The 14,671-nt window shown below is 42.6% G+C and overlaps 1 protein-coding gene across 3 annotated transcripts in view; it reads right to left on the reverse strand.

Annotated features, from left to right (window-relative positions):
• CCDC18 (coiled-coil domain containing 18) overlaps positions 1–14,671 on the reverse strand; it is a 30,901-nt gene that overhangs the window by 3,517 nt on the left and 12,713 nt on the right. For all 3 annotated transcript variants that reach the window (XM_081916020.1, XM_081916021.1, XM_081916019.1), the window contains exons 11-25: positions 14,439–14,590; positions 14,056–14,273; positions 12,356–12,466; positions 11,923–12,054; positions 10,829–10,963; positions 10,431–10,508; positions 8,213–8,329; positions 6,929–7,096; positions 5,087–5,229; positions 4,454–4,617; positions 3,934–4,147; positions 3,745–3,844; positions 3,466–3,582; positions 832–975; positions 64–267 (exon numbers count right to left, since the gene is read on the reverse strand). In XM_081916020.1, coding sequence (XP_081772146.1) covers positions 64–267; positions 832–975; positions 3,466–3,582; positions 3,745–3,844; positions 3,934–4,147; positions 4,454–4,617; positions 5,087–5,229; positions 6,929–7,096; positions 8,213–8,329; positions 10,431–10,508; positions 10,829–10,963; positions 11,923–12,054; positions 12,356–12,466; positions 14,056–14,273; positions 14,439–14,590 — 2,197 coding nt within the window. The remainder of the gene's footprint in view (positions 1–63; positions 268–831; positions 976–3,465; positions 3,583–3,744; positions 3,845–3,933; positions 4,148–4,453; positions 4,618–5,086; positions 5,230–6,928; positions 7,097–8,212; positions 8,330–10,430; positions 10,509–10,828; positions 10,964–11,922; positions 12,055–12,355; positions 12,467–14,055; positions 14,274–14,438; positions 14,591–14,671) is intronic.

The following is a 14,671-nucleotide window of genomic DNA, read 5'->3' on the forward strand; positions in this document are numbered from 1 at the left end:
GTACAGGAACACTCCTGTATCGGGCCAATTCTGTTGACAGGAAGAACTATGAAAAACGGTTACTTTTTCATGCGAGAGGTGGTTCACTTCTTCCAGTTCAAGAGAGAGCCTATCCACATCTCTCTGAGCTTGAGCCTGTTGACGGCGACTTTCCAGTAGCTCCAAATGGACCTTTTTCATCTGTTCACGTTCTAGCCTCAGCTGCTGACCCAAATCAAGTATTTCTTTGTGCTGTTCTGCCATGAACCTTTCCTGTTCCTCCACCTTCTAAAAGGGGTAAACAACGTGCATTAACAAAACTTAAGCATTTTTACATTCTTTTTTTTTTCATTTTTAACATAGCATTCTGCTGCCATGCCTTATCAGATCTATTATCTGTGTAGCCTTCTGTCCTCACTATGAATCAGTAGCATATTATGAGACTTAAAAGACCACCATGAGATGAAGGGAAACAAACAATGAGGCCACAATCCTATATAGACACTTACTGTCAAATTGATGGATTAAGAGTACAAAAAGCTGCTTGCATGGGAAGTAATATTTGCTAATTACTTCTCCCCACATCACAGCCCTTGCACTTATAAAAATCTGCTGTGAAGAATGGGAGGAGAGAGGTGTGTGTGTATATTCAGCAATAATTAAATAAATAAAAATTCAGACACCTCCTTGCTTCCTTCAGCAGGAGCCTTCTGTTTACAGAAGAGCAATTCTGGATTCAACCCCTTATGAACAGGAAGCATTTCTCTCTATCCTTTATGGTTTAGGCTGATGAAAAAATCAGATAGTGACTATAGTCACAGACAAAAACCATTATGCAAATAAAAAACTTACTTTCTCAATATCTGTTACTTTTTCCTGTTTTCTTCCAGTTTCCTTTTTAAGACGATTTATCTCTTGATCTTGTTGGAGGATGTTCAACTCTTTCTCCTGAAGTTCACCTTTGGAATGCTGTAGCTTGCTCTCTAAACTCTCAATCTGGCAACAGGGTGTAGGACAGGATTACTTATTAAGAGAATTACAGTGGTGCCTCGCAAGACGAAATTAATTCGTTCCGCAAGTCTCTTCGTCTTGCGAGTTTTTCGTCTTGCGATGCACGGTTTTCCATAGGAATGCATTGAAAATCAATTAATGCGTTCCTATGGAAAAAGCCTTCCCCCGACCTCTTCTGGCGGGCGGCATTTTAAAATCGCCCGGGACAGCGGAGGACTTCTCCGCTGTCCGGGGCGATTTAAAAGCCCCTGGGAAGGCAGGCAGGGGGGACAAAGGCTTTCCCGCCCGGCTTCGGGACATCGTTCCGATGCCGGGCGGCTGGGGGAGGCTTTCCTGCCCCACCGCCCGGCATCGGGACGATGCCCCGATGCCGGGCGGCTGGGGGAGGCGTTCCTGCCCCACCGCCCGGCATCGGGACGATGCCCCGATGCCGGGCGGCTGGGGGAGGCTTTCCTGCCCCACCGCCCGGCATCGGGACGATGCCCCGAAGCCGGGCGGGGGGGGGAGGCTTTCCCGCCCGGCCGCCCGGCTTTGGGACATCGTTCCGATGCCGGGCGGCTGGGGGAGGCTTTCCTGCCCCACCGCCCGGCATCGGGACGATGCCCCGAAGCCGGGCGGCTGGGGGAGGCGTTCCTGCCCCACCGCCCGGCATCGGGACGATGCCCCGAAGCCGGGCGGGGGGGGGAGGCTTTCCCGCCCGGCCGCCCGGCTTCGGGACATCGTTCCGATGCCGGGCGGCTGGGGGAGGCTTTCCTGCCCCACCGCCCGGCATCGGGACGATGCCCCGAAGCCGGGCGGCTGGGGGAGGCGTTCCTGCCCCACCGCCCGGCATCGGGATGATGCCCCGAAGCCGGGTGGGGGGGGGAGGCTTTCCCGCCCGGCCGCCCGGCTTCGGGACATCGTTCCGATGCCGGGCGGCTGGGGGAGGCTTTCCTGCCCCACCGCCCGGCATCGGGACGATGCCCCGAAGCCGGGCGGCTGGGGGACGCGTTCCTGCCCCACCGCCCGGCATCGGGACGATGCCCCGAAGCCGGGCGGGGGGGGGGAGGCTTTCCCGCCCGGCCGCCCGGCTTCGGGACATCGTTCCGATGCCGGGCGGCTGGGGGAGGCTTTCCTGCCCCACCGCCCGGCATCGGGACGATGCCCCGAAGCCGGGCGGCTGGGGGAGGCGTTCCTGCCCCACCGCCCGGCATCGGGATGATGCCCCGAAGCCGGGCGGGGGGGGGGGGAGGCTTTCCCGCCCGGCCGCCCGGCTTCGGGACATCGTTCCGATGCCGGGCGGCTGGGGGAGGCGTTCCTGCCCCACCGCCCGGCATCGGGACGATGCCCCGAAGCCGGGCGGCTGGGGGAGGCGTTCCTGCCCCACCGCCCGGCATCGGGATGATGCCCCGAAGCCGGGCGGGGGGGAGGCTTCAAAAGCCGTCCGGGGGCTTTTAAATCGCCCCGGACAGTCCCGGGGCGATTTAAAAGCCCCCGGTTAGGCAGGCAGGGGGGGCAAAAGTCTTTGCCCCCCCTGCCTGCCTTCAAAAGCCGTCCGGGATAGCGGGAAGCGCTTCCCTGCTATCCCGGACCGCTTTTAAAATGCTGGCGGTGGGGAGCAAAGCCTTTCGCCCCCGCCGGCCTTCCTGGACCTCTTCTGAAGTCCGGAGGGGGGGGGAAGGCTTTGCTCCCCACCGCCAGCATTTAAAAAAAGGTCCCCGAGATTTCCCTATGGGCTTTCGTCTTGCGATGCAAGCCCATAGGGAAAATCGTCTAGCGAAGCGTCGCAAAAACCGAAAAACCCTTTCGTCTTGCGGGTTTTTCGTCTTGCGAGGCATTCGTCTAGCGGGGCACCACTGTATCTATTTTAGGAATTGTAACAAAAGCCCCACAGCACATCTTATATACACTATGGGAATTACTCTACAACGTCTGTTTAAAATCTACAGTTGGTCAGTTGTGCAGATTCTGTGACAGTATTTAACTCTTCCACTTTAGTTAATGCAATAGTATTATTTTTCATTAATTGTGGTTCAAGTTGGCTCCTTCCATTCCATTTTTTAGCCTCATACATATGTAGTTTCAGAAAAGGCATCCGCAGAATGGGCAGGGCCTGCAACTGCTGACACCAATAAAAGGAAAAGGGGGTCACCTATGTGGTTGGTACAAAAGAATGTTGCAGCACCAATGTGTTTCAGGTAACTGTTTTGTCTGTCCCACTAATGCACTGATTGTGTATAGGCAGGTAACATGTGCTGTGAGCCTTCTGGTAACTCACTTGTGATTTTGGTACTGTTCTACTTGTGCAACTGTTATAATTTTATGCACATTAATGGCACAACATGTATTGCTATGTTTAAAAAACTATATTGTTAGTTAAGATACACACAGCCCATATGCTGTTTCATGCTTCAAAACTTCCGCAAGCTATTATATTAGTAAGGGTTACATTTGACTTCAATATTTTTTTTAAAAAACAACAGATAATCAAAGCACCTGTCTGTTGCATTCCTTGATCTGCAACTCTGCTTTTTCCAAATTTCCTTCTAATTTAATTATTTTTTGTTCCAATTCTCCCCTGTGCTCACGAATTGACATATCCAACTGTGTAACCTAAAAAGGGAGAGAGAGAGATGGCAGAAACATGAAACAAGAATTAGAAGTTGCTTACCATGTATGAAATGATGCACCACAGAGTTGTGGTTATCACTTAGGCCCCCAAAACATGTATGAGGCTTCCCCAAATTCATAAATTATACTGATAAAAGTTCTAACCTGAGCTGCTCTTTGTTTCAAATCCCAATTCCTTTCTTTTAGTATCTTTTCCATCTCAAGGAGTTCTTGCCTTTTGTTCTCAAGCTCATCCTTGCAGTCTCTGCAATTTAAATTTAAAAATAAAGCATAAGGTTTCCAAAATACTAGTTCGCAATGGTGATGAAGCTCAGTAACAAGGGTTCAGCCTACCTTAGTTCTTCTGTTAAATTCTCGATAGCAGCATACTTCTCCTCCAGAGCCAACTGTGTTTCCTGTAGCATATTCCGAAGTTCTTGCAGTTGTCTCAAACTAGTTTTTAGCTTCCCAGTGGCATTCTGCAGGTCAGTCTCCAGCGTTTCTATTTTCTGCTCAGAATCCTTTTGCTGTGTCTCAGCTTGAAGCAATTTATCTTCTAACTGTTTCACTGTAGTGCATACGGAAAGCAGAAAAGGATGTTAAGTGTGTGTGTGTGTGTGTGTGTGTGTGTGTGTGTGTAGACTGAGGACTACATACTGAATTCACGGCTGTGTTCTAGCAGTGAAAAAGCTACCATCTGTGCTAGTCAGACATATTAGACAGCTCTGCAAAGATTCTACAGGCCTGTTCCCTGTCAGTTTCGTTCATGTAGGCTTACCATTCCAATGTGTATTATCCTTGAGAAACACATCACATTCATTTCAAAGTAGTTATGTGTGGCCTTTGCATTGAAAAAGCACAGTAAAGAGACTACCTTGCTGCGTCTTTTTCTGCAGTTCTTCATGTTTCTCCTCCAAAGTCATTTCCAAGTGGCCCAGCTGCGATGCTTTAGCGTGACCATCTCGTCTTAAGTGAACTAACTCTTTCTCCATGTCTATTAGCTCATCTTTACATTGATCCATCTCTATCTTAATTTGCCTAAACAAGCAGAATTAGAAAATCTCAATCAGTAACTGAAATAAGCATGTTCGTCATGCTATTCTGAGCAAAATATAGATCTACGGCACACTGAGTTTGAACTTGAGTATTTAAGAAGTTGGAACTATATATCTGTCTCCAAGTAAGATGGGTCTGCAACAGCACAATAGCTTATACCAGCCTTCCCCAAAGTGTTGCCCTCTATATGTTTTGAACCATAACTTCCATCAGCCCCAGCCTGCACAACTGATGGGAGTTGTAGTCCTTGATGTCTGGAGGGCAGCAAGTTGAGGAAGGTGGGCTTAAGCTACCAGGCCCTTAATGCTTGAACTAAATTGCTTAAAAAGTTCTGTTATGGAAACCTCTTCTTTCAAAAGATAATACATTCAGAAAAAGAATTTAAAAGTAATGATATATGCAGTATAGAGATTTAAAAGGACCCATCCACAGAAGAGTATTCTGAACCTACCTGATTGTGCCCGTGAGTTCTGCTATTTTTTGTCTTTTCAAATCAGCTTCTTCAGAGACTAAATGGAGATTCTCGGTAGTTTTTCTCAACTCTTCCTCCATAATTTCCTTCTGTTTTTGAAGTTCTTGCTCTAATTTTAATACCTATTTTTTAAAAGATTTAATAGAGGTAAGTGTGTAGACATACACAGAACAGTACTGTTAGGCTATTCAATATTTATTTATTGAAGAAAAGAAAGAAAACCAAGAGCATTTGCAGGTATATATCCCCTGAAACCACAAACAAATATACATGTGTGCAAGTTTGTGTATCTAGCTTTATCTTAAAGGCCTTTGATTACTGTTTGCCCAATGGATATAGTTCCTCTGCTTTGGAAATAATTGTTTTCAAGATACGTGTCCAATAACAAAAAATAAATGTCTGTTCACCTTCTGATTCACAGGTAAAGAGCATAATTCTCCAGTAAAAAGGCAACTAAGGCATAAAACTACTGAATAATAATAATAATAATAATAATAATAATAATAATATTTATTTATATCCTGCCCTCCCCAGCCAAAGCCGGGCTCAGAGGAGCTAACAACAGTAAAATAATACAGCATTCTAAAATCAATTCATTATAAAATCAGTTCAAATCAAATAGATGGCAACCATTGGGCTAGAGTTCTGTGAAGAATTACCTCGGCCAAAGGCCTGGTGGAACAGCTCTGTCTTACAGGGCCTGTGGAAAGATGTCAAGTCCCGCAGGGCCCTAGTCTCTTGTGACAGAGCGTTCCACCAGATTGGAGCCACCAGAAACCAGTTGTAACAGAGAAGTTAATTTTAATGGAACCAAGACTGATGTGGAACTGATGGCTTGGAGACTGCTCAAGTGGTAAAGGTAAAGGTACCCCTGACCATTAGGGTCCAGTCATGGCCGACTCTGGGGTTGCGGCGCTCATCTCGCTTTATTGGCCAAGGGAGCCAGCGTACAGCTTCCAGGTCATGTGGCCAGCTTGACTAAGCCGCTTCTGGCGAACCAGAGCAGCACACAGAAACGCCGTTTACCTTCCTGCTGGAGCAGTACCTATTTATCTACTTGCACTTTGACGTGCTTTCGAACTTCTAGGTTGGCAGGGGCAGGGACCGAGCAACAGGAGCTCACCCCGTCGCGGGGATTCGAACCGCTGACCTTCTGATCAGCAAGTCCTAGGCTCTGTGGTTTAACCCACAGCGCCACCCGCGTCCCTGCTCAAGTTGTACCACTACCCTAAAGTCAATTTTTATTGGTATGAATGATAAGTATAAAGCTTCCATATAACGGACACAATGCATTATATGGATTGTAAAACATCACTCAAACAAAATGAAAGTGCATATTTGCACATTCCTAAAAACCCTTAACTAAGGAATAAGCTCCAACGAACACAGTGGGAGTTCTAAATAATCATGCATAAGATTGTACTGTAACTATAGCAACAGGCTATTAGTATGCAAATAAGCTTTTACAAACTTCAGGGGAAAAAAGTTGTGCCATTTGTCTAATCCTGTGTACGTGAATTTTGCAAACCTGACGGCAGGATATAAAGTGTACAGACCTATGCTGCACTTGTGCCTTTATAGAGCACATCCAGTGGCAAATATCTAAATAAACAAACTAATTCTATAAGGCCAACAGGGCTTTAGGCACGTGTTCCTCAAGCAGTAGCCCCTCACACGTCATAGAAACTATTTTGCTAGAGAAAGCATTTTCAAGAGCAGCATATGCCGTAACATAATTTTGTTTCCCAAATATGCATGGTACATGAAAGTGTATCAAATAGTAACATGGACAATATAAATCCTTTACTGATCATTATGTACCTGCTGTTGGAGCTTAATTTGGCTGTCTTCTAATTCACAATTCCTAATGGCTTCCTGGTTTAACATTTGCTGCTGCTGCTGCAGTGTTTGCTGCAGAATGAAGTTTTGTTCACTAGTTGACTGAAGATTGTTATTTTTCAACTTTATTTCTTTGTGCAACCGCTGTATCTGGAAACAAATAAAAAGGATGAAGTATTAACTTTGAGATACATTCTCAACTTGCTCCCATTTCATCATTCATAGGAGAGCAGCCTGACAACATACATAAGCTACTATTAAAACACACATCATCACAGAATTTCATTATAATATAAAATCAAATTCACATAGTATGGTCTATATTTAAAAATATGCTTCCATCTAAAAAAAAAGGAGTAACTTTGGGAAAGACCTACTTATATTTTAAAATAAATCATCCTAAATTATTATATCTGAATACTGCTGGCACACTTTCTATCCTAAGTCACACTGAAGATTTTAATGCTTCTGTATTTCCTTATATTTCCTACGAGTAAAATATTTTCCACAATTAAGCCAATTCTCAAGTAAAGCTTTTTTTCTGAACAAAGATTCAAATGCCACCACATGGAGCTACCATGATTATGGCCAACTACATGTCTGCCACTTTTAGGCGGAATATAATATAATATAATATAATATAATATTATAATATAATATAATATAATATAATATAATATAATATAATATAATAATATAATATAATATAAAATAATATAAGTGTGTATGTGTGTAAATTTATTATATTTATTATACTACTAAAATAATTTTGAGAGGACTTACAATATAAAAACACAATATATAAAACACAATTAAAACTAAACAAATTGTAATGTACAATTCTAAGAAGCAAAGCACCCCCACCTCCTCTGCAAAGCATTAACATAATCAGAACCATCTGAAAGAGGGGTGACAGTTAAAATGTCCAGAAGAACACAAAGTTGTTAACAATCTAAGAGCAATGTCTTTGTCTTGTGCATAAACAAATACCCATGTGCACACCCACAATGGACCTAGGGTTTCCTGAACTCGCAGAGGGTGGGAAAGTACTGAGCAAGGGGAAGAAACAGCAGATAGCATGAATACACCCCAGCAAGCACCTCTCACTAATTTGAATGAGAAACATTATGACAGATTTTGGAAACATAAAATTGAAAGCACTCACAGGTGGATGAACCTGCACAAATGTGCTCACATAAAAATGGCCCATGCACACATTAATGCTCTAATGTAGGCATTAATGACCTAGGCATCAAAAAAGTTTACCTCGTCATTTTTCTTCGCCAGCTGTTTTTCAAATAACACTTTACTTTCTTCGAGATTACTTAAATATACCGCGAGATCTTCCTTGCAGTCATCTAGCGCGGCTTGTAGCTGTCTGACCTAATGAGAATCAAAGGGAGAGAAAATTTAGGAAAGAATTGCTCTTCTGAAACACCCCCAGAACCTAAAATTGCAATAAAATATGCTACTTTTTGTTATGGGTACAAAGCCAATGTAGTTTTAGTTAATATATTGGCAGAAATGTAAACCAGTTCTTTAAAATAACAATATCTGAGCACATCTTTGAACAGCACAACATTATAAAATGAAGCCGTAAGAAAGTACTTGCATGTTTGCACACCCACACCACAAATGTTTTTCACAAATTAAAGTTGAATGTGGTGCAGTACTTATTAATTTATTATACCTCGGAGAAAGAGAAACATTTCAGCTGTAGCTCACCTGCACCTCCAATAGCTATGCAGCAGAAGGAATTCATCAGGAGTAGCTTTTCACAGTGCAGTATTCCAGGGACTCAAAAATAACCCTGGCATAATCTCATCAATGCAATAAATTAAAATTAAGGTAAAGGTAAAGGGACTCCTAACCATTAGGTCCCGTAGTGACAGACTCTGGGGATGCGGCACTCATCTCGCTTTATTGACCGAGGGAGCCGGCGTACAGCTAAGCATGACTAAGCCACTTCTGGCGAACCAGAGCAGCACACGGAAACGCCGTTTACCTTCCTGCCGGAGCGGTACCTATTTATCTACCTGCACTTTGAAGTGCTTTTGAACTGCTAGGTTGGCAGGAGCAGGGACTGAGCAACGGGAGCTCACTCCATTGTGGGGATTTGAACCGCCAACCTTCTGATCGGCAAGTCCTAGGCTCTGTGGGTTAACCCACAGCGCCACCCGCGTCCCTAAATTAAAATTACAAGAACCCTAATGTTGTGATTCTTGTCTGTAGGCTATACAGACAGAATGTTATAGGATCTCTCATTCTCTCCCTCAAACATACTTTTCTGTGGGTTGTGGGAAATGGGGCAAACTTCATTTTAAAGTATCATGTGATTATGTTTGGAACTCTCTCCCTGATCTACATGGTGCTACTGTCTCTTCTTTCAAATTCATTCTTAAATCCATCTTTCCTCAAGAACCCTATTGGTTATTTAGCCCTCACCTGTAAGGAAAATAAATGCATGTGTACATTTGTTCATATTCATTCTTAATCACCCTTGCCTTTCTTCCCTCCCCGTTTTTTGTTGCCAGCTCCATGATTCAAAATCTAGATTGTAAGCTCTTCAGGGCAGAGGCCTGTCTGTGATGATAAAGGTAAAGGTACCCCTGCCCGTACGGGCCGGTCGTGACCGACTCTAGGGTTACGCGCTCATCTCGTTCAAGAGGCCAGGAGCCGGCGCCGTCCGAGGACACTTCCGGGTCACGTGGCCAGCGTGACGAAGCTGCACTGGTGAGCCAGCACCCGTGCCGCACATGGAAACGCCGTTTACCTTCCCGCTATAAAGCGGTACCTATTTATCTACTTGCACTTAGGGGTGCTTTTGAACTGCTAGGTGGGCAGGAGCTGGGACCGAATGACGGGAGCTCACCCCGCCACGGGGATTTGAACCGCCGACCTTACAATCAGCAAGTTCTAGGCACTGAGGTTTTACCCACAGCGCCACCCGCGTCCTTTGTGCCTGTGATGATAGTTAGCATGTAAAGTGCTTTGTACTGCAATCATGCTATATAAATAATAAAATTAAGGATTAGTTTAATAAACCATAACGGATATAAGTATAAACATAGAATCACAAAGGGTTTTTCTTTACAAATTTAAATAGCTCAAACGTTACTTTGGTGCCTAAGAAAAAATCATTTTAAGGTACTCACTCTTAAATTCTTCCCTTTCATAATGAAATAAGGAGAATAATTGATGGGAAAGAGAGCCTTCAGTATAAATATTCTAAAGTTTTGATCAAAGAAAGGAACAGAAAGCCTACCAAGATGCTTAAGAAGGTAATTAAATTAATAAGTCAATTTAATCTGTTTGTATGTTAACTTTTGCAGGTTTCAAAATGCATTAGCAAACTTTTCTTGATTTTATTGCTTAAACTTCTTGTAAATCATTTTGAGGGTTTTTTTAGGATCAAAGGTGTATAAATTTTATGCAAGACATGAGAAGTCACAAGAAGTCAAAAAAGAAAAGGAAGTGTACTTACCTTCATTGTTTCCTCAGTAAATTGGCTCTGTAATATCCTTATTGCTTCCTCTTTCTTGGTTTTCTGATTTTCCATTTCCTGTTTGAATACAGCATCAAAAGAAGAAAACATACCACCTTAAAACATGATTTTACAGTTCACTTTTAAAAAATACTAGTCCACCAAGAAAAATAAACTCAACAGGAGTGATGGAACTAATAAATCCTGACAGCAGAAGCCCTGTGCAAGGACTGCTTAAACTCATCTCCCCTCCCTGAGGAAATGTTAAGATTTTGCTGCTGCCACAGAGCATGCCAGCAGCACTTTCTGAAGCAACAGCACACAGCACTGGGAATGACCATATGAAAAAAAAACCTGGGTATTTTGCAAGCAGCCCTCAAAATAAAAATAAAAAATACCTCTTTGCTTTCTATTAGCAGTAGATCTAGTGATTCAATCTGACGTTGTTTACATAAGATATCTTGCTGTAAAAGTGACATTGTGTTCTCCTGCTCATGGAATTGCTGGCATCTCGTTTCTAGTCGAGACTCAAGCTATTAAAAAGAAGAATTAGTTATTGACCCATGAAGTATTTGTTAGAGAATGACAAATAATATAGCTGCAACAATTGTTTACATTTATTGGCTACATTGACATGATCCTCATTATAACAGGGTTGCCAACAATATATTTATGGGTGGCATTCAAGTAAGTTTTATTTTGAGTAGACCTGTTGAAACTAATGGGCCTAACCTAGCCATGTTCATTAATTTCAATAAGTCTACTCTGGGTAAAACTATATGTCTGGAGGTACTTACTAAAGAATGTTCTGCAGCTATAAGTTCTAGGACATGTGGTTTACTGAATTTAGGGAGAGAGCTGAAAGTCCTCCCTGACATTTTCAATTTTTGATGGAGTTGCTTCTTAAAAGTGCAGGAGAGATAACAAAATACAGTGGTACCTCAGGTTAAGTATTTAATTCATTCCGGAGGTCCATTCTTAACCTGAAACTGTTCTTAACCTGAAGCACCACTTTAGCTAATGGGGCCTCCTGCTGCTGCCGTGCCACCGGAGCATGATTTCTGTTCTTATCCTGAAGCAAAGTTCTTAACCTGAAGCACTATTTCTGGGTTAGCAGAGTCTGTAACCTGAAGCGTATGTAACCCAAGGTACCACTGTATCCATCATTGGAAATAGGTTTGTGCCTTTATTAACATTTTTGGGAAGGCTTTCCCTTGACCCAGCTCAATGTCCGCAGCCTATTGCTGCTTCAGAATCGTTTTTGTAGCTGGAAAGAACACCAGGGCAAAATTTGAGCTAACTCTCAGAAGCAACTTGCCACCTGAAGCAACTTCCTTACACTTAAATTTCAAGTGGCCTCTTACATGGGACTGATCTTATATGTATGCATCAAGCACAAAGGCAGCATGGAAGAGACACTGAATCTTTTATTAAGAGATCACCAAAATATTTAGGAACTGGGGGGGAAATACTATACAAATTAGAAGCTTACCAATTCAATCTGCTTTTCCAATTCTTTCTGATGCTCGTGATGAATCATCTTTGTTTTTTTAAGCACTGCGGCTAAGTGCCCATGTTCCTCATTGAAGTTTCTTTCTAAGCTGTGAAGCTGAGCATTCACTTCCTAGGAAAAACAACTTCATTATTGAGCTGCATAAATTAATGCTTCAGTGGAAAATTATATGGATCTTTCAGGGCCACGTTATGTCATATCACAAACCAAAGTGCAGCTAGAAAACAGTATAAACAGAAATCGCATTGTACTGAACTGTTTGAAAGCACTTAAGGAAAAACAATTTGCTTGTTAAAAATCACATTAAACTCTGAAAACACTAATGCCTGTTGGCGTATTTAATATAACATTACATATGTAAATACATCTCCTTCCATCCCAAGAAGCTGTGAATAGGTAATAGGAGTTTTACCACTAATTCCCGTTCCAGCTCATTATTTTTTTCAGCAGCAGTTGTGTAAGCAAGAGTCTTTTCTTCCAACTGTTTTTCAAGGGCTGAGAGCCTAGATGATTTCCTTGCTGCCTACAAAGAAATATATAAACTGAGAATACACAGTCTAAAAAAAAGATTTTCAGCATAAACAATTGTGAAATTATTGAAAGTGTTTCCATGAATATCACATACGCTTCATAAAATGTCAATGATAATACAACTCCTTCTGCCCACACCTTAAAGAAAAAACTTTGTGCAATGCACATTCACAAGTCACCTCATCACCCAGTAATGCTCTATTCTTTCACTAGACATTTTCCATTTCCCACAATCAAGTATCATGCATGAAATGGATTGCACCCCGCTCCCTGGCATGACATGCGAACAAAATATATTGCTACTGTACTGCATTGGGTCTTGTGGGACTATGCCACAAACACTACAATGTACTTTGGGCATTCTTTGTCAAGAATGCATCAAGTTAGCTGCTAGCTGGATTGAAGGGGCCAGCCTCAGCAATCCAATTCCAAGAGGAACTAACACTCTGAAAGAAGGAATGTTCCAAGGATAGGATCTCTAGATGTATTACTTATGAAAAAGAGATTTATAGAAGGAATGTTTCTATAACAGTGGAGCCCTTTAGGGTGCTGCAGAGACGCTTTTCCTGTAACAATCAAAGAGGTGCCACTATATGATTAGTGCCTTAAAAAATGTTTTTATTAAAAGTTTTTCATGGATAACAAAGGTACGTATATCATATCTGTTTCAATTCAGAGTCCTTTCTACAGGTCATTTACATTTGGTGTGAAACACTATTATCATAGGCATTTTGAGGTTGGGAAGTGGGGAGAGAGAGGTGGGAGAAAGAAGGGGGCTAGTGATTTTTCATTCCATTGCATAGTGTATGTGCAGAGTTTTTGTGTTAGCATCACATAAATAGGTTGATTGGTTGGTTGTTTTTGTTGGCGGTACAAGAGATTGGAGAGCCCAGATCATGGCTGGTTGCATAGTTGATTGCAGTGACTTTTGTGGGGGTTGGGGGGGATGTTGGGTCAAATTAGCCATATTGATTTGTATGCTGTCATTTCCTGCAAAAACAGCATAGCCTTTCCCAGTAGGAACTATATGAAATTGAAAACTGTGGGTTGTACCTAAGGTGTTGTACGAGTACATGCAGAGGGCCTTCTCGATAGCGGCACCCACCCTGTGGAACCCCCTTCCATCAGATGCCAAGGAAATGAGTAACTTTATAACCATTAGAATACATCCCTGTATAGGGAAGCTTTTTAATGTGTCATGTTTTATTTTTATATATATGTTGGAAGCCACCAAAAGCAGCTGGGACAACCCAGTCAGAGGGGTGGAATACAAATAAAAAAAGTGTTATTACAGTATTATCATTCTAGTAGCAAAATCGTTGTTGTTGTCATAATCATCATCATCATCTATTAAATTTGTATACCGCCCTCCATCTGTAGATCTTAGGGCAGTTCACAACATAAAAAGGACTTGTTTTCCAACATGCACCTCCAGAATCTCTGGAAGGTCTCCACACCCTCCAGCACTGATTTTAAGGGTATATAGTGGGCTGGAGGGGACAGGAGAGGAAGAGGAAACACATGGCTGCAGCACTGGATAAGAGAGCTCCTAAGAATACAGACTTCTTCATTTCTACTTACTTCTCGTTCCAAGCTACTAGATTTTGCAGCTTTCTCCAACAGTTCATCCTGTATTGTTTGAAACTGACTAGTTCGCTGGGCCATGGTCTCCTTCAAAAATGAATTCTCAGCTTCACATTTTTCCAGTTTAGTACGTAGTTCTTCTAACTGTCCATGTAATCTTTGCTTGACCTTTTCAAACTGCTTAGCGACAAGTTCCAGTTGTTGGTGTTTTCTCTCTTCAGAAAAGAAACACATATGTCTAAGGGTACTGATTTATAAAATCTTTAAATTACAGGAGCAGGCGTGCATGCTCTTTTTGCTCAGCGGATTGTTCTGAAGCAACAATCCATACCAGAAGAAACTGTACAGCTTCAACTATTGTATATTATAGTATGGCATACCTGTTTGGTTTCCTGTCAATTTTACTGGTTCAATTTCTAGGCCATTCAATTCTTGTCTCTCACTTTCATCAAAGAGATCTTGACATGGATTACTGGTCATAGTTTCTGCCTGAAATTGCTGAATCAATGCTTCTTTCATTGTCAGCTTTAATCTAGGAAAAAGAAAGAAGGGAGAGCAGTTTTATTCTTCCTTTCTTTTTTGACACTCATTACAAATGCACGCAATTACTTCA

The sequence above is a fragment of the Podarcis melisellensis genome (assembly GCF_964234715.1).
Source record: "Podarcis melisellensis genome assembly, chromosome: 6".
NCBI classification, from domain to species: Eukaryota; Metazoa; Chordata; class Lepidosauria; order Squamata; family Lacertidae; genus Podarcis; species Podarcis melisellensis.